We start from the raw sequence: 24,473 nt of genomic DNA, 5'->3' as shown, positions 1-24,473 counted from the left end.
TGTAGCTCTGATAGAGCGGAAGATATATACATGGGAAACCACGGTGTGGCGAAAGGAGAATTCAAATAAATAAATAGTTTGTCGATTTTCTGGACGATGAAGGGAGCGGTGTCCTTACAAGTACTCCCCCCCCCCAAGACATCGGGCGGCGTAGAGGGCTGATGATCAATCTTCGTATCTTTTCGGGCGTCGGAGGGTTCCTCTTGTTTTTGAACGGAGGGGCGCGCCGCCGGTGGTCGGCGTAAGGATCTCTTCCTCTTGTCGTCGTTTGATGATTTTTTTTTCGTTGGGCGCCTTGTTTTGAGGTGGAACTCTGGATCTGCCAGGTCCGGCGGAGGCAGTGTTGCTTCCTTCGAGAAATGCTGGTTTCACGCGGTCTATTGAGACCCAGTCCTCTTGGCCATGGACGTCGAGAAGGAAGGCTTTTGTTGTCTTTTTAATTGCCCGGTAGGGACCTCGATAAGGTCTAGTTAGTGGTTGTCGATGAGCGTCGATACGGACAAAAACGTACCCGCAGTCATCCAGGCTTTTTGGCTTGAAGTGCTTGATTCTGTCCTGGTAAGTTTTGAGACATGGCCTGAACTTCCTGGTGATGTCCCTTAGGTGATCCAGCTGCGTGTCGTCGGTTGATGAGGGAAAGAATTCGCCAGGAACTGCGAGCGCCTCCCCGTAAACCTTTTCGGCGGGCGAAGGTTCGCCGTCTGCGCGAGGGGCGGTGCGAAGGCCGAGGAGTACCCAAGGAAGTCGTGATTTCCAGTCCCCGTCGGTGCAGCTCGCCATCAGGGACGCCTTGAGGGCGCGGTGAGTTCTTTCGACCATGTCGTTTGCCGCGGGGTTGTATGCCGTGGTGCTGTGGAGCGTCGTCCCCATCAGGTTCGCCAAAGCGAGCCATATTTCTGAGAGGAAAGCGGGGCCTCTGTCAGTTGTGATGTCGTCAGGAACGCCAAACCTGCTCACCCAGCTTGACAGGAGGGCTTCGGCATATGCTTGAGTCGTACCTGTAAGCAGGTAGCGACCAGATCCAGAAGGGGGCAATGGTCCCACGACGTCGATGTGTATATGACCGAAACGTCTTTTTAGCAGGGGAAAATCGCCTACCCCCGATTCGGTGTGACGGCTGACCTTGCTTGACTGGCAGTTGATGCATGACTTCGCCCATTCCCGGGCATCCTTTTTTATCCCTGGCCAGACGAACTTTTCAGACAGAAGGCGAGCGGTGGTGCGTCCTGAGGGGTGTGAAAGTCCATGGATGATATCGAATATTTTCCTTCTGCAGGAGGCTGGTATCCAGGGACGTGGCCGGCCTGTGCTGGTGTCGCAAAGAATAGTTACTCCTGCTGGTCCGAGGAGAATCGCACTTATCTTGAGCGCGGATGGCCCCGTCAGGTGATCCTGTGCTTCTTGGTCGGTGCGTTGTTCGGTTGCGAGATTGGCGTAGTCGATTCCCAGGTGGATTGCGTCAATTTCAATCCTTGAAAGGGCGTCCGCGACTGGGTTTTTCTTTCCTGGGACGTAACGTATGGTGCACCCGAATTCGGCGATTGATGCGAGATGACGTTGTTGTCGGGAGGACCATGCGTCCGTCGATTTCGTGAAAGCGTGTACGAGGGGTGGATGGTCCGTCGCGATTGTGAAGGGAGTACCCTCCAAGATGTGCCTGAAGTGACGGACGGCGAGGTAGACGGCGAGGAGTTCCTTATCGAAGGTGCTGTATCTTGTTTTGGCGGGTTTCAATTTCTTGCTGAAGAATGCCAGCGGTTGAAAAGAACCGTCGACGAGTTGCTCCAGCACAGCCCCACAGGCGACATTGCTGGCATCGGTCGTTAGTCGCAGGGGCGCGTTGTCGTCGAAATGAGCCAGGGTGGTGGCATTCGCAAGGGCATCCTTCGTCCAGGCGAATGCCTATTGCTGGGGCAATCCCCACTCGAGTTTTTTCGCTTTTCCTTTCAGGACGTCGTCGAGGGGTGACAGGGTTTGTGCGATGTTGGGGATGAAGCGCCTGTAGTAATTGACCATCCACAGGAACTCCTGAAGTTGGCGGATGGTCGTAAGTATCGGGAACTTTCTGATGGCGTCAACCTTGGTTGTCATGGGTTTTACCCCGCACGAGGATACGCGGTGACCAAGGAAATCCACTCCCTCCGCACCGAACGTGCATTTGTCGAAACGTACGACTAGGCCGTTCTCCTGTAGGCGTTTGAGGACGGTGCGGACGTGCCCCCAGTGTTCCTCCTTGGTTTTCGAGAATATCAGGATGTCGTCGACGTAGCAGACGCAGAAAGGTAGGTCACCCAGAATGCTATCCATTAGTCGTTGGAAGGTCGCCCCGGCGTTGCGTAGACCGAAGGTTGAGTATGCGAAGGTGTAGGTTCCAAACGGCGTTACAATGGCAGTTTTCGGGATGTCTTCCGGGAATACGGGGACCTGGAAATAAGACTTGAGGAGGTCCATCTTGGTAAAATACTTCGCGCCGTGCAACGCGTTCGCTAGGTCCTGCATGTTGGGCAGCGGGTAATGATCGGGCATTGTGATGAGGTTGAGGCGCCTGTAGTCGCCGCAAGGTCTCCAGCACCCGTCCGGCTTTTTTACCATGTGCAGGGGTGATGCCCAGGGGCTCGATGCTTTCTTACAGATACCCATGCGTTCCATGTCCTCGAAGGCGTGTTTGGCATCCTTCATTTTCTGGGGCGGGAGGCGGCGGAATTTGGCATGAGTGGGAGGTCCTGTCGTTGTGATGTTGTGGTAGATTCCATGCTTGGACGGGGAACCTGGCGAGTGTCGGAGCTCGGGCTTGAAAACCTCGGGAAACTCTCGTAGGAGGTCGGCTTAGGGGTGCGTCGTTACGGCGGATACGGACATTGTTGCAGGGCCGTGTTCTAGGGCGCGGGACTGGCAGGTTCCCGTGTCGATGAGACGTCTGTTAGCGACATCGACGAGGAGTCCGTGGTGGGCAAGGAAATCCGCACCGAGGAGGGGGCGATTGACGTCAGCGATAGCGAAGGGCCAAGAATACGAACGGCCCATGATAGATATCTTAACCCTGGATAGGTACGGTGGGTCGTTTGCGACCCCGAGCGTCAAAAAAAAAACAGGTTTTTCTCACGTGACTCACCCCTGTGACTGAATTTGTGGGTGATCGACCTGCAGGAGGTGTCTCCCCTACACGCTCTAGTAGTGTCCAGATGTGCATTGCTGTAGCTGTACTCCTTCCCCGATTTCTGAGACGCGTCGGGGTCGTTCGCGTCCGAGTTTACCCTTCTGAGGTAGTTTGCATAATTATCAAAGTTATTACGTATTATGAAATTGTCGTAGAATGGTGCAACTTGTATAGGTTATCAGTTGTGGAAAGTCTTGGTGGATTGTTTGGCTACCATGTGCATGTTTTTTTTTTTAGTTAAAATGTCGTTCATCACCACGAGGACCATTTTACCGCGAGTGCCCCTTTTTAATTTTTTTTCATTTTTTTGCCAAGTCATTTTTCCGTAAGATATTGCCAAATAGTGTCGTAAAACTTTTGCTTGTTTAGTGTTGGAAAGTGTGTCTAGATGATCTGGCTACCCATGCATGACTTTGTTTTTGTCAGATACGACGTAGTTATTGGTATATTGGGTATTTAACTGCGGTTACCAATTTCTGTTTTTTTTTCAATATTTGTAAAAATTACTACGTAGTAAGGAATTGCCGTATATTATTCATTTTTTTTTTCATGTTTATGTGTTAGAAAGTGTGCCTTGATGGTTGGGCTAACACGTGCATGTCTTTTTTTTTATCTGAGATGTCGTATATTAGAATGTCGGGCATTTTACCGCGAGTGTCCCTTTTTAATTTTTTTTAATTTTTTTGCCAAGTCATTTTTCCGTAAGATATTGCGAAATAGTGTCGTAAAACTTTTGCTTTTTTAATGTTGGAAAGTGTGTCTAGATGATCTGGCTACCCATGCGTGATTTTGTTTTTGTCAGATACGACGTAGTTATTGGTATATTGGGTATTTAACTGCGGTTGCCAATTTCTGTTTTTTTTTCAATATTTGTAAAAATTTACTACGTAGTAAGGAATTGCCGTATATTATTGATTTTTTTTTCATGTTTATGTGTTAGAAAGTGTGCCTTGATGGTTGGGCTAACACGTGCATGTCTTTTTTTTTTATCTGAGATGCCGTATATTAGAATGTTGGGCATTTTTCCGCGAGTGCCCCTTTTTATTTGTTTTGCATTTTTTTGCTTAGTCATGTTACCGTAAGGAATTGGCAAGTAGTGTCGCAAAACTTATATTTTTATAGTGTTGGAAAGTGTTTCTAGATGATCTGGCTACCCATGCCTATTTTTTTTTTAGCCAGATATGGCGTATATATAAGTATGTGTTCGATTTTCCTGTGATTGCCATTTTTTCGTTTTTTCCCATTTCTTTCAAAATTACTACGTACTAAGGAACTATCACAGAGTAATATTTCATTTATATGTTTATTTGTCGGAAAATATGCCTTGATGGTTTGCCTAGCACGTGGCTGAAATTTTTTTTTTCTGAAATGCCGTATATTAGAATGGCCATTTTTCCACGAGTGCCCCTTTTTATTTGTTTTGCATTTTTTTGCTTAGTCATGTTACCGTAAGGAATTGGCAAGTAGTGTCGCAAAACTTATATTTTTATAGTGTTGGAAAGTGTTTCTAGATGATCTGGCTACCCATGCCTATCTTTTTTTTAGCCAGATATGGCGTATATATAGGTATGTGTTCGATTTTCCGGTGATTGCCATTTTTTCGTTTTTTCCCAATTCTTTCAAAATTACTACGTACTAAGGAACTATCACAGAGTAATGATTCCTCTAGATGTTTATTTGTCGGAAAATTTTGTTTACTTTTTTTTTGATTGAATATCATCAAATTTTTTTAGCTAAAATATTGTTTTACATTTTTTTTTTTTTTCGATTTTATTTCCCTTCAAAAAAAATTTTTTGGGTCAGAATTTTAATTTTATAGTCGTAAAATAATCGACAATTATCCAGCAACCCACCATACAATTTTTATGCATATCCAATAATAATTAGATTAGTAAATAACACCTTGAAATTGACATACCCTTCCTACATTTCAAGTGGCAGATTAGGGAGTCTGAGTCAGTGTGGTTGGCGGCCATTTTGTGGACATATCCGAAGCGTAAGCTGCCCTATCTATATATATTCTTGTTCCCTATAGAATTTGTGATATTTTGGTATATTTTTACCTGCATAAATATCATATTATATATTAAATATATGTATTTTTTTACGAAATTTCCAAGTACTCAAAAAATTACCTTTAGATATGGCCCCTGATATAAATGTAATTTACAAAATAATGAAGATTTTTTTACATATTTCTATTTTAGGATAACATATGTTTATTCCATAAAAAAATTAGCCACTTCCTATTTCATTTGGGTACCCAAAAAAATTCATGAAATTTGGACAATTTTATTTGGCCAAAAAAAGTTACCCTTTTTTTCTCATTTCAGATCTTCACCTCCATGGGTCTGACTTCATCCAAAATACATCAAGATGTGTCCTAAACATTCAAGAATCAATTCCTAAAAGGATTTGTGTATATATGTATAAACTTTTTTTTTATGAATTTTTATGTCAGGTCTTTTTTTTTTTCTACTTAATTTTTTAAAATATTTATAATAAATAGTTTTTCTGCAGATGAGTAGTATTTATCTTTACAGTTGTTTTAAGCATTCATTGAAGTTTTTTTTTGGCAAAAGAAAAAAGGAGGTTACTGCAAAAACTGATTTTTCAAGAATTTTTTTTGGCGTCGGGGTCGTTCGCGTCCGAGTATACCCTTAAAGGGGTGTCCGAGGACCGTACCTATCCAGGGTTAAGGGTCTTGATCCCATAGCACCGTATGGGAGATCCGTTGGCGGCGATGAGTGAGGGAGCGTTTTTGTTGGGACCACGGTCTAGGTCGGACTTGGAAGGTGGGAACGTTGACTGCATTGCGCCGGTGTCCACCATGAGTCTACGGTTGGAAATGGTATCGAGGATATAGAAACCATTCTTGTTTCGGTTAACTGCGGCTGCGATGGTGGCAGGTGGATGCTTCTGGCATCATCTTCTAGGGAAACTGCATGGTGCTCTACATTTCTTGGCGTTACTGCCGAACTGTTGGTGGTAGAAGCACCATGCTGGGTTAGTCCTAGGGTTCGGTCGCGTCGGTTGCGGTGGTTTCTTTCTTGATAGAATGTTGATCTCGTCGTCTTTAAGGGCCATTGCCGAGGAGTCTATGGAAGAGCAGCTGCTGAAGGAGGAGAACGGAGGCGGTGTTGACGATGATGCTCCGAGGCAAGATGCTTTGGAGGCCTCGTGGAGCTTCTGAGCCTTCGACAGGAGTTCGTTCATCGGGAGCGTGTCGGCGTCTGTCAATTGAGCCCTTACGTCCTGTGGTAGGCGTCGAAGAAAGATCTCGGGGGATAAGCTAATCTCACGTCGTCGGCTGTGGCTGTCTGTTTCGGGGAGTATAAGCAGGCCGGTTAGCTCGTCCCATGCCTCGACAGGAGAGGTGTCACCCATGGGCTTGCCGGCGAGGTCCAGTACTTTCTGTGCCCTTGCTGAGACGGAGAGGGAGTAGATGCCGATGAGTTTCGTTCTCAGGTCGTTGTATGAAACTTGGCCGGCCTGGGCGTCGAGCCATGGGGAAATCTTGTCGAATACCTCTTCAGGTATGGAGGTGAGAACGATGTCAGCCTTGGGGCAGGAGTCGCTGAGTCTAGCGACGCGGAAGAGTACGTCTGCTCTCAGGAACCAGGAAGCGGTGTTGTGTTGAGAAAAGGGCGGCAGTTTGACTTTGGGCGTGGAGCCGAGGCCGTTGGGTGCGATGGGCGTGTTGCCTCCTGCATCGTGGTCAGACGTCGAGTCGGCGAAGAGGTGAGAAGTTGATATGTCGGTTAAGCTCATCCTACTGCCTTACGTTCACCGAAGTGTGGGAGAACCAAAGGCAGGCTCGTGCCTAAGGTAACGGAGTATAGAGAAGGTAGCACGGCCGTAATAAGTCCGTTAATGGCAAAGCCAAAACCGCTGGTGCTACTTTCAACTCCGGGGTCACCAGTTGTAAGGACAGTGGGACAAGCGTCACCAAGATCAACTGATACTTTATTCAAATGTGCACGGGAGTATATTACAAGGTGCGGACGGAAAGGTAGGATGGTGCTGGCGCCAAATCAGATTGAAGTGCCCGCCAAAATATATGTGTTTTCTTACACTTACAAATATACGAATTATGAGTTAACAGAAACATGTAATGAAATGATACATATGTCAAAATGTAGCTCTGATAGAGCGGAATATATATACATGGGAAACCACGGTGTGGCGAAAGGAGAATTCAAATAAATAAATAGTTTGTCGATTTTCTGGACGACGAAGGGAGCGGTGTCCTTACAATATATATATATATATATATATATATATATATATATATATATATATATATATATATATATATATATATATATATATATATATATATATATATCTCATCATCATCATCATCATCATCATCATCATCATCTATGCCTATTGATGCAAAGGACCTTTGTTAGATTTCGCCAGTCATCTCTATTTTAAGCTTTTAAATCAATACCCCTCTATTCATCACTACTTCCCGCTCCATAATCCTCAGCCAATTAGGCCTAGGTCTCCCAACTCTTCTAGTCCCTTGTGGAGCCCTACTGAACGTTTGATGAACTAATCTCTCTTGTGGAGAGTGAAGAGCATGCCAAAACCATTTTTCATCTACCCAGCATCATGATCTCATCCACATTTGGCACTCGAATAATCTATCTTATAGTTTTATTTTTAATCCTGTCCTGCCATTTAACTCCCAATATCCTTCTGGGGGCTTTGTTCTCAAGTCTACTAAACCTATTGGAGATTCTTTCATTGTCATACCATGACTCATTTCCATGGAGTAATACCGACCATAAAAGATTTTGACAGGCTTTTAGTATAGAGGTTCAGAAAACAAGTGATGAAAAGGTTAGCACAGATGAAAGGATGGACTATTGTGATCTGGGAAGGTTTCGTAAGATAATGTAGATAGGATATAAAACTCTTAGTTAGATAAGAGCGCTTGATAAAATTATAAATTACGATTTAAGATTCTACTTGCTTCTTAAGATAAACTTAATGAAATGGAAATGGATATTTAGATATTGCCATTGTAATGAACAAAGAGGGAGACTCTCTCTCTCTCTCTCTCTCTCTCTCTCTCTCTCTCTCTCTCTCTCTCTCTCTCTCTCTCTCTCTCTCTCTCTCTCCTAAACAGCTTATATTGAATATATATGTAGCAATATTTATAGTTTTGATTATGCTTCTATTTCCCATATTTAATTTTCTTTTATCATAAGGCTTCAAATAAAGTTTATTTTGAAAATTAATAGTCGATTGCAAAGTTAATATGGTTTGGCTTCAAAAATAGTTTTAATTATACTAATATGTTCTCGTAAGCCCAAAAATTCCAATTATAGGAGTTTGTCAAAAGACTCGTAAAGATTATTCATATTTTGAAAAAGTTTTGTAGCCTAATCGAACTTTGTAAATGAAATTAGATAACATTTTTCAAATCTAAATCCTATCTATTTATATCTTTGTATTTAGATTAATATTGTCTACAATGAAAAAAAAGTCCATGAAGCCCTGAAATTATGTAATAACAACATTTCAGTAAAACTAGACGAACACTAAATTTACTGAAGTCTAGAAATTAACGCAAACTATAATCAGTGATTAAACTTGAATAAATCTTTACTGCTCCAACACAAAAGAAAATAGTTACTGATTTGACTTTTATTAACGTTTGAAACTTTAGTTGCAAATAGCAAAGTACAAAGAAGACAGACAAGAAGAAACAGTTTATAATGGGAAGATCAACTTTGGTGAAAGTACCAAGAAGATTCAGACAAGGTAGAGTATATTATGTGTTTTTTTTTATCATATTTTAACTTAAAAATAATGTAGGTAAGATGTGTGTGCTCAAATGTATCCTTAGCCCTCCTCAGACAATGGTTCAAATAGTATATATACATACAACTTACTTTGATACGTAGAAAGAAATTTAAGAGTAATGCAACTAATTTATAAACTGGACATACATACATACATGCATACATACATACATACATACATACATACATACATAAATACTTACATACATACATATGTGTGTAACTATATTATTATTATTATTATTATTATTATTATTATTATTATTATTATTATTATTATTATTATTATTATTGAAGCTTCAACTCCAGTGGGAAAAGCAGGATACTATAAACCCAAGGACTCCAATAGGAAAATTTAGCCCAGTGAGGAAAGTAAATAAGGCAATAAATAAACGATCTACGAGAAGTAATGAATTATAGAATATATAATTGCTTAAGATCAGTAACAAAGTTAAAACAGACCTGCCTTGTGTAAACTATGAAGACAGACTCATGTCAGCCTGTTCAGCATAAAAACATTGGATGCAAGTTTGAACTTCTGATGTTCCACTGATTCAACTGCCTGATTAGGAAGATCATTTCACAATCTGGTCACAGCTGAAATAAAACTCCTAGATTACTATGATTGTTGAGCCTTATGATGGAAATGGCAAAACTATTATAATTAACTGAGTACCTAATACTACATGCACGTTGATATAGTCTGAGATGATCTGAATGCAAAGGATGGTCTGAGTTATGAAAAATCTTATGCAACATGCATACGAAACTAACTGAACGACGGTACCAGAGATTAGTATCAAGATCTAGACTAGAAAATTTAATACACCGTAAGATTTTGTCCAACAGATCAAAATAAGAGCCAGCTGCTGAAAACCAGACAGGAGAACAATACTCGAAACAAGGTAGAATGAAAAAATTAAAACACTTTTTCAGAATAGATTGATCACCGAAAATCTTTGAAGACTTTCTCAATAAGTCAATCTTTTGTGCAATTGAAGAAGAAACAGACCAAATGTGTATCTTAGAAGTAGATTTGTAATAAAAAAATAACACATATTATTTTAAAGGGATTGTATATAGTTAAATAAACATTATCAATGCAGAGATCTGGATGTTGAGGAGCCACTGTCCTCGACCTACTTATAATTATACTTTAACTATTGTTAGTGTTTAGCTTCATATCCCACAATTTTCCCTAATTTTAGCTAGATATCGATAAAGGGATTCAGCAACCACAGATCTACAGTCAGGAGATGTAATTAATGCAAAGAGAGTATGATCTACATGTACAACGAGCTTGTTTTGTAGGCCAAACTACATATCGTGTGTATATAATATGCAAAATAACGATTCTTTTAATAGAAGTATGATATTAGCATAGCTGGAACTCTGCTGTTATAATTCAAAACGAGATGTCGGGGGTTATTGAAGGGTAGTGGGGATGCCCCGCCCCCTTTCCAGCATATTGAGTATCCGCATTGACCTTGACCTACGACTTGTGAGCTGGTTGAAGCAGGAAGTGAGAATTAGTCTTGCATTCGTATAGTTAGAAAAAAGTCTTTTTTTCAAAAATTTATTTTTGTCGTTCCTAAGCTAATACAAACCTTCTAATTGGATACTTGTCCTAAGGAAAGAAGAACGGATTTTGAGCGAAGCGAAAAATCTATTTTTGGGTAAGATGGCCATGTCGTCCTGATGGAAGTTCCTATTAGGTAGCTTCCTTGGGTATATTACAACTATGGCGATATTCCCAGAGAATTTACCTTAAGGTACCCAGAATTCTAACTCCTGGAGCGAATATCCCTAATAAAAGAACCAGGGATATCGCAAAATATCAGCGGACGTATTCTTGACACGCTACATGGCAATCTGTACCCCGAACAGAGTTAACACTTCGTAGGGGTCAAATGGCAAGAAAACGAAAACGAAAAGAGAGGGGGGAGCCGTTCGTAAGGTATTTCTCCTCTCCCGTTTCGTAAGCGCGTCCTGCGCCGCTCGCGGCGCCATCTGTATTCCTTGTAGCGATACACGAGGTGCTACAGATACTGTATGTAGGGAGGGGACCTACAGCCCCTTCTTCTTTTTTTTTTTTTTCTTTAAAGAAAGGGGCAGGGCGGGTCCATCAGGACGACATGGCCATCTTACCCAAAAATAGATTTTTCGCTTCGCTCAAAATCCGTTTTTTGGGCTCAAGCCATGTCGTCCTATGGAAGTATACCAGAGCATTACTGTATCTGTGGATTCTCAAAACGTGCCGTACTCCCCAGAAGTATTTCCCCGGCCGACTCGACCTAGAGACCTAAGATGTTACCGTTATACATCTTTTCAACTAACCATAAACCATGATAGAGCTTCCTGCCCCCTACAGGGAAGAGTCCTACTAGACTCTGGGAAAGTCTCGAAGAGTACATATACCTATGTATAAATCACTGGCAAGCCAATATAGTGGTCTCACCCTATATAAAGTAAAGCATAGTTTGTAAAGAACTACTGCGTCAAAATGAAATATCGACCAGTTCCACGTTCGATACTGAGTTGGACAAAGGTTTATATCTGTGTAAGAAGAAACTTGCAACAAAAGCTTGCACCAAGGAACAGACTATTATAGTTATCCCCGATAAACATACATAGGATGAATGCTTAATTAATGATAAGAAATCGACATAGGTGAAGGAGACGCAAGGTTCCCAAGAACAAGTTTATTGACTAACAATAAATAGACATGGTTACAACAATTATATACATATAAGAGGTGGATAACCAAAGATTTGCATAAGTATGGTAGTAAACAGATACTTGTTTATCTGAAAGAAAAACATTAGAGCCACATTCACATACCGAGGTATCAAAGTTAAAAGTCTGTGTTACTAGCCACTCACATTAGCGTCCAAAACGCCCGGCACACATGTCTGTACTTATGCTAAGTTCACCTTGAAAACGGAACAGATAACGTGGGCAACCCGTGCCCTTACACTTAGTTATAGCACCGCATATAACTACACACTCACCCTGGAATTAATAGTCCCAATTAAATCCACTGTTCCTCGCAGAGTTAAACAGCAGGGTTAACAACGCAACCCACTGCTACCACAGACCTCTTTAGTTGCTCCACTTGTTTCGCATAGTGGCGAAAGAACACCCTGGAAGACTTCCAGCCGGTGAATGAACGCAGCTGTTCAAAATCCATAAAGTTAAAGAAATTTAAGGAGGAGGCAACTTTCCTCGGATCATGACCTGCGGGTGAACTGTCAGGATCCGCTCTGCGAATAAAATATGTAATTTTCGCCCTGTGTTGTTTCAAAGATAAATTTGAGCCCGATGTTTCTCCTCTGAACAGTTGACCCCCCCCTGAAGTCTGAAGTTCTACGAAGATAGACCTTTAGGCATTCTACGGGACATAGACATGCATCTTCTTTCAGAGGGCAGATTCTCCAGGGACCCCACCTGTTGGTGGGTAACTCGTTCTTAGCAAGAAACGTAGGGTCCGGAAACAGGTTCAGTTCTCCCCCATCCAGGAACTGAACACAACCTTCCTCTCTCGAGAGGGCTACAATCTCACTAACCCTGGCCCCGGACGCGAGTGCAAAAAGGAAGATAACCTTTTGGGTCAAATCCTTCAACGCACACTCCTCATTATTCAGTAATGAGGCGAAGTGAAGGACTTTGTCCAAAGACCATGAAATAGGCTTTGGAGATGCTGAAGGCCTGAGCCTAGCGCAGGCTTTCGGGACTTTATTAAAGATCTCATTAGCGAGGTCTACCTGGAAGGCATATAGGATGGGTCTTGTCAAAGCAGACTTACACGTAGAAATCGTGTTAGCTGCCAGCCCCTGCCCGTGGAGGTGGATGAAGAAGGACAAGCAGAAGTCCGTCGAGATCTCATGCGGATTCTTCTCTTTGACAAAGGCCACCCATTTTTTCCAAGCTGACTCATATTGCCTTCTAGTAGACTTGCACTTATACTCCTCCAGGAAGTCAATGCTGTCTTTCGAGATCCCGAACCGCTTCTTCACCGCTAGGGAGAGAAAATCATGAGCTGCAGGGTCCGGGTTTTCTGTAATGAAGCGCAGACAGTCGACTTCTGGACTCGCTGGGTCAGAACTGAATCCGGCAGCGGTAGAAACTTCAACTGTAGTTCCAGTGCCAGAGGGAACCACACGCTGTTCGGCCACTTGTGGGCCACTATCGCTGCTACTCCCTTGAAGGATCTCAGTTTGTTGAGGACCCTCAACAGAAGGTTGTGAGGAGGGAACAGATAGATCCTGGACCATCTGTTCCAGTCGAGGGACATTGCGTCCACTGCTTCCGCCAAGGGGTCCTCGTACGGGGACACGTACCGGGGCAACTTCTTGTTGTCTTTCGTCGCAAAGAGGTCTATCTGCAGTTCCGGGACTTGACTCGAGATGAAGGAGAATGATCCTGCGTCTAGGGACCATTCCGACTCTACCGGTGTAAACCTGGATAGAGCGTCCGCTGTCACATTGCGGACTCCTTGAAGGTGAACTGCCGACAGGTACCACTTCTTCTTTTCCGCCAGTCGGAAGATGGCCAACATCACCTGGTTGAGAGGTGGGGACCTCGATCCCTGTCGATTCAAGCATTTCACAACCACCTCGCTGTCCAGCACCAACCTTATGTGGATCGAGTGCCCCGGGAAACTTTCTTTAAGGTAAGAAGCACTGCCATAGCTTCTAGAAAGTTTATGTGAAAGGTCTTGAATAGCTTGGACCAGGTCCCTTGGACCTTCTTCCGATGAGAGTGACCTCCCCACCCCTCCTTCGAGGCGTCTGTGAATCGTCACCGACGGGGGAGGTGGTTGGAGAAGTACCGACTTCTTTAGTTGTCTGGCTTGGGACCACGGTCTGAGAAGAGTACGTAGACGAAGCGGAACTGGTCTTCTCAGATCTCTTCGCGCGTTTGATGCAAAGTTTCTCCATACTCCGGCTGCATCCTTCAGCTGTGCTCTTAGCACCGGGTCTATTACCGACACAAACCGGAGAGAGCCCAGTACTCTCTCTTGTTCGCGCCTTGATATCCTTTCGGAATCTAGAAGTCTCTTGACAGACCCCGCTATCTCCTTCCTTTTCATCATTGGGATGGAGAATCGGTGTGACAGTAGGTCCCAGTGAATTCCCAACCACTGGAACCTCTGAGATGGAGAAAGACGAGACTTCTTTCTGTTGATCTTGAACCCTAGATACTCTAGGAACTGAATCACCTGTAGGGAAGCTTGCAAGCATTCTGCCCTGGATGCTGCCCACACCAGCCAGTCGTCCAGGTAGGCTACCACCTGGATCCCTTTTAGGCGTAATTGTTTGAGAGCTGCGCTCGCAAGCTTCGTGAAGATCCTTGGGGCTATGTTTTGCCCGAATGGCATGGCTCTGAAGGCGTATAGTCTTCGTTATAGCTCGAATCCTAGGTAGGGGGAGAGACGGCGGCTGATTGGAACGTGCCAATAGGCGTCTGACAAGTCTATGGAGACTGTAAATGCCCTCTTGGGCAGTAAGGTCCTTATGTGTTGCAGTGTTAACATCTTGAACTTGTAGTTCACTATGAACTTGTTGAGTGGCGACAAGTCCAGAATGACTCTGAGTTTCCCCGAGTCTTTCTTGGGAACACAAAACAGCCTCCCTTGGAATTTGATGGACTTTACCCTTCGAATCACATTTTTCTCCAACAGTTCTTGAATGTACTCCTCCAAAACGGGGGTGGAGTGTTAGAAAAATCGAGGGCACGGGGGCGGAGTGCTGTACCAGCTCCAACCCAGTCCATTCTTGAGCAGGCTGTGGGCCCAGGGATCGAAGGTCCAGCGATCCCGAAAGTTCTGAAGTCTCCCTCCTACCGGCATCATCTCACTTCGATTGCTGTCCTGCAGTCTTGCCTCCCTGACCTCGACCACCTCTGGATCCCCTTCCCCTTGAGGGGCGTCTAGACAAGCCTCTGGCCGCTCCTCTAGGTTTCGCTCGAAAGGTAGTTGACTGCCCTTCGAACGCTGGGTTGAAAGCCGGGGATTGCGATGACACTGCCTGGGGCACGCATTGGAAAGTGGTCGGGGCTTGGGCCACCATCTGGGGCACCGAAGGCAAAGCCAACTGCTGCTGCTGTTGTCGTTGCTGTCTAAAAGGCCTGGCTGGCCGGGAAGGTAGCCTAGATCTCATCGTCTTCCCCTTCGGTTGGGGACCCTCGTCAGGGGAAGACTTCCTCTTGAGGGACAGGCCCCACTTCAGGAGAAGATTTCTGTTCTCCGTGGCGGCCTTGTCCAGCACCTCCTTGACTGCATCGTTAAGGAAAAGGTCCTTACCCCAGATGTTGGAGGAGATCAGCTTCCTTGGCTCGTGCCTCACTGTCGCCAAAGCGAACACAAACTCTCTACAGGCCCTCCTCGCCTTGACGAAGCTATAGAGGTCCTTGGTCACCGTGGCCAGATGGGTCTTGGCCACCACCATAAACATCTCGTGGACCTTAGGGTCGCTCGCCATTGTCTCGAGAGTTGTCTGGAGAGACATCGAAGCCGCCAAACATTCCTTCGTCTCGAGCTCCCTCCGCAGGAGGAAGTCAGACAGCCTAGATAGGTTCTCGCCGAACTGCCGTCCGGCAATATCGGCGCCCAACTTCCCGACCGAAAAGGTAAGATGAACGTCCTTCCAGTCCTTGTTGTCCATTGGCAGGGCTAGAGACAAGGGCTTACACTCCTCCAAGGAGGGGCATGGCTTGCCAGCCTCGACTGCTTTAAGAACGGCCGCGAACCCCTCCTGCAGAAAGGGGAAAGCTCTAGCCGGAGAGGAGACGAAGGAAGGGTGCTTCTTACTCAAAGCAGCAACTTTCGAGTTCGAGAAGCCCCTCTCCTTCATTGCAGATGACAGCAAAGCTTGAGCCTTGGCGTGGTCCATAACGATCACCTCCTTCGGCTCCGTCTCCTCCTTAGATGCCGGCTCCTTCTTCAGACGGACGTAACATTCCGGATACGCCCCTTTGCTGGGCCAGAATTCCACCTCCTCAAGGGGAACTGAACCCAGTTTCTCCGACATGACGATCTTCCCGGCCGTCATCGGCATGTGCTCAGCATATCTCCACGGGTTAGCATCTGAGCACAAGGGAAGGTCTTTCACGTTGAGCTTTTTCTGGGGCCCACGTGACGCTGCAAGTCTCTGCATCTGCAGTTCCATTGCAGCCGCCTTCTCACTATTCTCCTTCTGCATCTGTTGGATCATACCAACGATGGAGGAGAGAGCCTGTCCCAGCTCTGCTGGAAGAGCGGACGAAGTTGAGGGAACAGGTTCAGGGGCCTGAACCGGAGCGGCTGACGGCTCGACAACCTCTTCTTCTTCGGCGTCTGGAGCCTGATCTTCGTCCTGGCCCACTGCCAGGAGGTCCTCTTCCAGACGTTCGGACACGTCCGACATCCTGTCATCCAGCTGAATGTCCTGCATGGCGACCGCCACTTCAGCATCCACTGGGATCTGGACTAGAGGGATCTCCAGCCGAGGCTGGGGGATCACTGCATCAGTTGAAGCCCTGGGAAAGAGGTAAGCCCTCATCTTCTCACTGGGAAGATAAGGTCCGGAGGTGTTCTTCTGGAAGCCCCTTACCCAGGTACGAAGCTTCTCCCTCGCTGCATCCCTTGACTCCGCCGTCCTAGGGGAATCAAAAGCCTCCGCCAACAGGTTAGTGCATACCGAACATACCTGAGGGTCCCAGTAACGGAGATCATCCTTGGAGGCTGCACAAGCCGCGTGCCTCCTACACAAATCGTGTCCGCAGAAGTTCCTGCTACGGACGTTGCAGAAGACGTTACCGCACTTCGGATTTTCCTCCTGTAAAAGAAGAAAATTTCCATGAGTATCAGGTGAACTGCATAACACATGGATATATATTAACATATAAAAATAGAAAGGGAAGACACACACTTATGTTTCCCACACAGTCAATTGCTGCAGCCTTCCAGATAATAAAATCAAATGGTTAGTCTTTTCTAGAGTAACCAATGCCAATATTCCCAAAGGAAATAGGTGTAGCTCACACCTAAAGTATGATTTTAAGATACTGGATAATAGACAAAAAAGAACTCACTTTCTATATCTGTAAGGCAAACACCAAGGGGCTGTGCAAGGTAACACAAGCATGTTAGAAACACAGCGTTGTAACACAACCATACTATAGTTTCCTCCCCACAGCATATACTATACTGGGGAATACTGATACAGTATAGGAGGTAATGTGCCGGCCGGCACTTACCATAGCTAGATCTAAAGTATACAACTTAAGAACTATAAGGCGGCAGAGCTCTGGTTTAGATGCATGTGCCGGCCGGCAGTCACGGCCGGCCGGCAGCTACGCTAGGTAGCGCCCGGCTGCCGGCCACCACTCCTAGCGGTTGGCAGACGAGGCGAGATAAAGGCCGGCCGGCAGAGGTATACAACCGATGCCGGCCGGCAGCAACAGAACCAGAGTACTCCGACTGCCCGGCTGCCGGCCACCTAGGCCGGCAGTCGGTAGAGTACAACACTAGAAGAAAACAGAATGGATGCCGGGCTAAGAGGCTATACTACCTCAATGCCCAACAAACCGAAAGAGTGCCCAAAGGAAGGGGAGAATCTAATTCAAGCTTCCTAACCACTGCCGACTGGCTCTACAGACAGGCGTGGATGAGGGACCAAGGGAGGACCGGGCAGCACTCAAAGCAGCAGACCTTTGCCGGCCGGCACACTCTGCCGGCCGGCAAGGGACTAAGTCAGCTCCACATCCCAACCTATGCTAGGTACAGATGTAGAATAACAAACAGTAGTGGAACATTACGGAAAGGACAGAGGGGAAGGGACAAAGAGGGTCCTACCAACCTTGCAATAGTTAAGGATCACCCACCGCCAAGAAAACTCATCTTAGCCTAAGGGAGATCCGAGGAGGGAGGCCAGCAATACTTGCTACCTCCCACCGAACCAAAGCAAGGAAGGCGTTGCCATTCCCGGGTGAGGGATCTCAACCCCACCATCCGGAACAACAACAAGGACTAGTCTGATGGATCACAGAAAGAAGGACTCATATCGTACAGAGACCTTCGAAAGTGACCGAAGGAGGCTAAGCCTCCTAAGTCTGTATCAGTCTAGCGAGGGAGACTCGACCCCAAGCCAAACGAGACAGACTCAGACTAATAACTCTGCTGTTCCGTCATTCTCTGAAGCCAGACTTGCTGGAACAGGAAGAAACAGAACACCCTAATATAGTAATATCGAAAGTTAATTCAGATACACCACTAGAGTTAAGCCCAAGGCTTACGCAGAGGGAAAGGGATTGCACACCTTCTCCGAAGAGAAGGGAGCAACCGGGGAAAGCAAGAAAGTATACCAAGGCCCCAAGACAACCTAGCTTAGGCACTGGGAGAATCGATTACCTAAATCACTGAAACTCACTCGTATACCATCTTGGAAGAACTCAGCATAATCTTATATGTATAACGTTGCCTAACGCTTCAGTAAAATTATATAAAAACACTAGGAAATCTGAATATCATGCAGGAAAGTACAAGGACCAAACGACTAGGCTACAAGGTCTAGCGTAGGCCAACCTAGGCGAATCCTTCGCCAAGGCACCAATACTAAAAGCATCATAAAAGAAATCCTAATTAAGCTAAGCAGCTAAATTTATTAAAGCAAAACAGCTGGGAACGTCGCTCTGGCTAACAAAATAACTCCTATCTAGCGAGCGACAGCGTCCAGGACGCCTCCAGCAGGCAACAGCTCTTGTAACAAAGATAACTCTCTTAATCACTTTAAAATTTACCAAGAGCCTACATTTATACATAAAAGAAATGGTACTCAACTTATCGGAGGCAGAAGAAGTTGGAGAAAGCATAAAGGCTGAGATAAATCCAAGATTTGGTAGAAACACAGGGAAAAACACCGAGTTGTTAAGCTACGCAAAAAGGAATACAGATGGTGCCGCGAGCGGCGCAGGGCACGCTTACGAAACGGGAGAGGAGAGATACCTTACGAACGGCTCCCCCCTCTCTTTTCGTTTTTGTTTTCTTGCCATTTGACCCCTACGAGGTGTTAACTCTGTTCGGGGTACATATTGCCATGTGGCGTGTCAAGAATACGTCCGCTGATATTTTGCGATATCCCTGTTTCTTTTATTAGGGATATTCGCTCCAGGAGTTAGAATTCTGGGTACCTTAAGGTAAATTCTCTGGGAATATCGCCGTAGTTGTAATATACCCAAGGAAGCTACCTAATAAGAACTTCCATCAGGACGACATGGCTTGAGCCCAAAAAAGTATATATAACCAACCGGCTGGTTTAAAATCCTTTGATGTCAGTGCACTTGGACCTGAAGAGGTGCAGGAATGTTGACTAAGTTTCTTTCCGAACACATGGGAGAGCCTATATCCTATTACGATATCATACGTAATATAGATTCAATGGAAAGAACAGTGATGGTTTTATACATTTTCTTATATCCTCCTCTTTGTAGGGAGGATAGGGGAGATACATCTATATCACAAATTTCTCACTTAATTAATACTTTTCCTATCTACTAAAAGCAGACCTTTAATTGAAGTATGGTTTCAGCATAACAGAAAACCGGCTGCTAAAAATTGGTATCAATATTTACTAAAATGACCAAAGTGGTCAGAAAGACCGAATCAGTCAAACAAATCATAGGGAGTTGGTTAATCTTTTCTTAGTATCATTATTGAATTTTTTTGAGTAATAGATCGCAAAGAGTTGTTGTTGATGAGCACCATAGTGAGTATAGGAATGTAATATCTGGTGTTCCTCAGGGTAATATTCTTGGCCCATTGCTTTTCATATTGTATACACATGATATGTGGTTTGGCCCAGAAAACAAGCTTGTTGCATATGCAGAAGATGCTACTCTCATTGCTTCATTTCCATATCCTGAATGTAGACCTGGGGTTGCTGAATCCCTTGATAGAGATCTAACTAGAATTAGTGCATGGCGCAAATTATGGGGCATGAAGTTGAATCCTAACAAAATTCAAAGTATGATTGTGAGTAGGTCAAGAACAGTCGCTCCTCAACATCTAGATCTCAGCATTGATAATGTTACTTTAACTCTGTACGACTCATTTGAAATTTTAGGTGTGATTCTATATAGCAAATTTACCTCTGAAAAAAAAAACCACTAAATCTGTTTCTGCTTTAATTGCTAAAAAATGGCTTATTGAGAAAATATTTTAAGATTACAGTGAGCAATCTATTTTGAAGACGTGTTTTAATTCTTTCATTCTACCTTGTTTTGGGTATTGTTCTCTTGTCTGGTCTTCAGCTGCTGATTCTCATTTTAATTTGTTGCACAGGAACTTACGATCTATTAAATTTCTTATTCCTGATCTAGATATTAATCTATGGCACCGTCGTTCAATTAGTTCATGTATGTTGCATAATATTTTTCATAATTATGATCATTCATTACATTCAGATCTTCCCAGACAGTTCCATCCTGTTCCTAATACTATGCATGCAGATATTTCCTTTCCTCGCTTGTTTATTTTCCCTGTTTGAGTCCTTGGTCTTATAGCATCTCGTTTTTATCCAACTAGGATTGTAGCTTAGCTACTACTACTACTACTACTACTACTACTACTGTAAGGACAGTGAGACAAGCGTCACCAAGATCAACTGATACTTTATTTGAATGTGCACGGAAGTATATTACAAGGTGCGGACGGAAAGGTAGGATGGCGTTAGCGCCAAGTCAGATTGAAGTGCCCGCCAAAATATATGTGTTTTCTTACACTTACAAATATATGAATTATGGGTTAACAGAAATATGTTATGAAACGATACATATATCAAAATGTAGCTCTGGTAGAGCGGAATATATATACATAGGAAACCACAGTGTGGCGAAGAGAGAATTTAAATAAATAAGTAGTTTGTCGATTTTCTGGACGACGAAGGGAGCGGTGTCCTTACAAGTACTCCCCCCCAAGACATCGGGCGGCGTAGAGGGCTGATGATTAATCTTTGTATCTCTTCGGGCGTCAGAGGGTTCCTCTTGTTTTTGAACGGAGGGGCGCGCTGGCGGTCGGTGTAAGGATCTCTTCCTCTTGTCGTCGTTTGATGATTTTTCTTTCGTTGGGCGGCTTGTTTTGAGGCGGAACTCTGGGTCTGCCAGGTCCAGCGGAGGCGGTGTCGCTTCCTTCGAGAAACGCTGGTTTCACGCGGTCTATTGAGACCCAGTCCTCTTGGCCATGGACGTCGAGAAGGAAGGCTTTCGTTGTCTTTTTAATTACCCGGTAGGGACCTAGATAATGTCTAGTCAGTGGTTGTCGATGAGCGTCGACACGGACGAAAACGTACCTGCAGTCATCCAGGCTTTTTGGCTTCGAGTGCTTGATTCTGTCCTGGTAAGTTTTGAGACACGGCCTGAACTTCCTGGCGATGTCCCTTAGGTGATCCAGCTGCGTGTCGTCGGTTGATGAGGGAAAGAATTCGCCAGGAACTGCGAGCGCTTCCCCGAAAACTTTTTCGGCGGGCGAAGGTTCGCCGTCTGCGCGAGGGGCGGTACGAAGGCTGAGGAGTACCCAAGGAAGTCGTGATTTCCAGTCCCCGTCGGTGCAGCTCGCCATCAGGGACGCCTTGAGGGCGCGGTGAGTTCTTCCGACCATGCTGTTTGCCGCGGGGTTGTATGCCGTGGTGCTGAGGAGCGTCGTCCCCATCAGGTTCGCCAAAGCGAGCCATATTTCTGAGAGGAAAGCGGGGCCCCTGTCAGTCGTGATGTCGTCAGGAACGCCAAACCTGCTCACCCAGCTTGATAGGAGGGCTTCGGCACATGCTTGAGTCGTAGCTTCGGTCATCGGCGATGCCTCCAACCACCTCGTGGAGCGATCGATGATCGTAAGTAGGTAGCGAGCGGATCCAGAAGGGGGCAATGGTCCCACGATGTCGATATGTATATGACCGAAACGTCTTTTTGGCTGGGGAAAATCGCCCACCCCCGATTCGGTGTGACGGCTGACCTTGCTTGACTGGCAGTTGATGCATGACTTCGCCCATTCCCGGGCGTCCTTTTTTATCCCTGGCCAGACAAACTTTTCAGACAGAAGGTGAGCGGTGGTGCGTCCTGAGGGGTGCGAAAGTCCATGGATGATATCGAATATTTTCCTTCTGCAGGAGGCTGGTACCCAGGGACGAGGGCGGCCCGTGCTGGTGTCGCAAAGAATAGTTACTCCTGCTGGTCCGAGGGGAATCGCACTTATCTTGAGCGCGGATGGCTCCGTCAGGTGATCCTGTGCTTCTCGGTCGGTGCGTTGTTTGGTTGCGAGATTGGCGTAGTCGATTCCTAGGTGGATCGCGTCAATTTCAATCCTTGAAAGGGCGTCCGCGACTGGGTTTTTCTTTCCTGGGACGTAACGTATGGTGCATCTGAATTCAGCGATTGATGCGAGATGACGTTGTTGTCGGGATGACCATGCGTCCGTCGATTTCGTGAAGGCGTGTACGAGGGGTTGATGATCCGTTGCGATCGTGAAGGGGGTACCCTCCAAGATGTGCCTGAAGTGGCGGACGGCGAGGTAGACGGCGAGGAGTTCCCTATCGAAGGTGCTGTATCTTGTTTCGGCGGGTTTCAATTTCTTGCTGAAGAATGCCAGCGGTCGAGGAGAACCATCGACGAGTTGCTCAAGCACAGCCCCGCAGGCGACGTTGCTGGCATCGGTCGTTAGTCGCAGGGGCGCGTTGTCGTCGAAATGAGCCAGGGTGGTGGCATTCGCAAGGGCATCCTTCGTCCGAGCAAATGTCTGTTGCTGGGGCAAGCCCCACTCGAGTTTTTTTGCTTTTCCTTTCAGGACGTCGTCGAGGGGTGACAGGGTTTGTGCGATGTTGGGGATGAAGCGCCTGTAGTAATTGACCATTCCCAAGAACTCCTGAAGTTGGCGGATGGTCGTAGGCATTGGGAACTTCCTGATGGCGTCGACTTTGGTTGTCATGGGTTTTACCCCGCACAAGGATACGCGGTGACCAAGGAAATCCACTCCCTCCGCACCGAACGTGCATTTGTCGAAGCGTACGACTAGGCCGTTCTCCTGTAGGCGCTTTAGGACGGTGCGGACGTGTCCTCGGTGTTCCTCCTTGGTTTTCGAGAATATCAGGATGTCGTCGACGTAGCAGACGCAGAAAGGTAGGTCACCCAGAATGCTATCCATTAGTCGTTGGAAGGTCGCCCCGGCGTTGCGTAGACCGAAGGTTGAGTATGCGAAGGTGTAGGATCCGAACGGCGTTACAATGGCAGTTTTCGGGATATCTTCCGGGAATACGGGGACCTGGAAGTAAGACTTGAGGAGGTCCATCTTGGTGAAAAACTTTGCGCCGTGCAACGCGTTCGTCAGGTCCTGCATGTTGGGCAGCGGGTAATGATCGGGCATTGTGATGAGGTTGAGGCGCCTGTAGTCGCCGCAAGGTCTCCAGCACCCGTCCGGCTTTTTTACCATGTGCAGGGGTGATGCCCAGGGGCTCGATGCTTTCTTACAGATACCCATGCGTTCCATGTCCTCGAAGGCGCGTTTGGCATCCTTCAGTTTCTGAGGCGGGAGGCGGCGGAATTTGGCGTGAGTGGGAGGTCCTGTCGTTGTGATGTTGTGATAGATACCATGCTTGGACGGGGAACCTGGCGAGTGTCGGAGCTCGGGCTTGAAAACCTCGGGAAACTCTCGTAGGAGGTCGGCTTAGGGGTGCGTCGTTACGGCGGATACGGACATTGTTGCAGGGCCGTGTTCTAGGGCGCGAGACTGGCAGGTTCCCGTGTCGATGAGACGTCTGTTAGCGACATCGACGAGGAGTCCATGGTGGGCGAGGAAATCCGCACCGAGGAGGGGGCGATTGACGTCGGCAATAGCGAAGGGCCAAGACTACGAACGGCCCATGTTAGATATCTTGAGGGTCTTGATTCCATAGCACCGTATGGGAGATCCGTTGGCGGCGATGAGTGAGGGAGCGTTTTTGTCGGGACCACGGTCTAGATCGGACTTCGAAGGAGGGAACGTTGACTGCATTGCGCCGGTGTCCACCATGAGTCTACGGTTGGAAATGGTATCGAGGATACAGAAACCAATCTTGTTTTGGTTAACTGCGGCTGCGATGGTGGCAGGTGGATGCTTCTGGCGTCATCATCTAGGGAAACTGCATGGTGCTCTACATTTCTTGGGGTCACTGCCGAACTGTTGGTGGTAGAAGCACCATGCCGGGTTAGGCCTAGGGTTTGGTCGCGTCGGTTGCGGTGGTTTCTTTCTTGATAGAATGTTGATCTCGTCGTCCTCAAGGGCCATTGCCGAGGAGTCTATGGAAGAGCAGCTGCTGAAGGAGGAGAACGGAGGCGGTGTTGACGATGATGCTCCGAGGCGAGATGCTTTGGAGGCCTCATGGAACTTCTGAGCCTTCGACAGGAGTTCGTTCATCGGTAGCGTGTCGGCGTCTGTCAATTGGGCCCTTACGTCCTGTGGTAGGCGTCGAAGAAAGATTTCGCTAGATAAGCTA

At 46.1% G+C, this 24,473-nt stretch overlaps 1 protein-coding gene across 3 annotated transcripts in view; it reads left to right on the top strand.

The window, feature by feature from the left end:
• LOC137618661 (protein O-linked-mannose beta-1,2-N-acetylglucosaminyltransferase 1-like) overlaps window positions 1-24,473 on the top strand; it is a 370,898-nt gene that overhangs the window by 5,927 nt on the left and 340,498 nt on the right. Inside the window, exon 2 of one of the 3 annotated variants that reach the window (XM_068348795.1) lies at window positions 8,841-8,935. In XM_068348795.1, the coding sequence (XP_068204896.1) occupies window positions 8,890-8,935 (46 nt within the window). In that variant the 5' untranslated portion in view covers window positions 8,841-8,889. Of the gene's footprint in view, window positions 1-8,629; window positions 8,936-24,473 lie in introns of all 3 variants that reach the window. The other 2 variants (XM_068348793.1, XM_068348794.1) reach the window with 2 other exon arrangements.

This window comes from Palaemon carinicauda, chromosome 25 (genome assembly GCF_036898095.1).
Source record: "Palaemon carinicauda isolate YSFRI2023 chromosome 25, ASM3689809v2, whole genome shotgun sequence".
NCBI lineage: Eukaryota > Metazoa > Arthropoda > Malacostraca > Decapoda > Palaemonidae > Palaemon > Palaemon carinicauda.
Note: the sequence above shows the minus strand (reverse complement) of the source record. Positions and strands in the feature narration are given on the sequence as shown.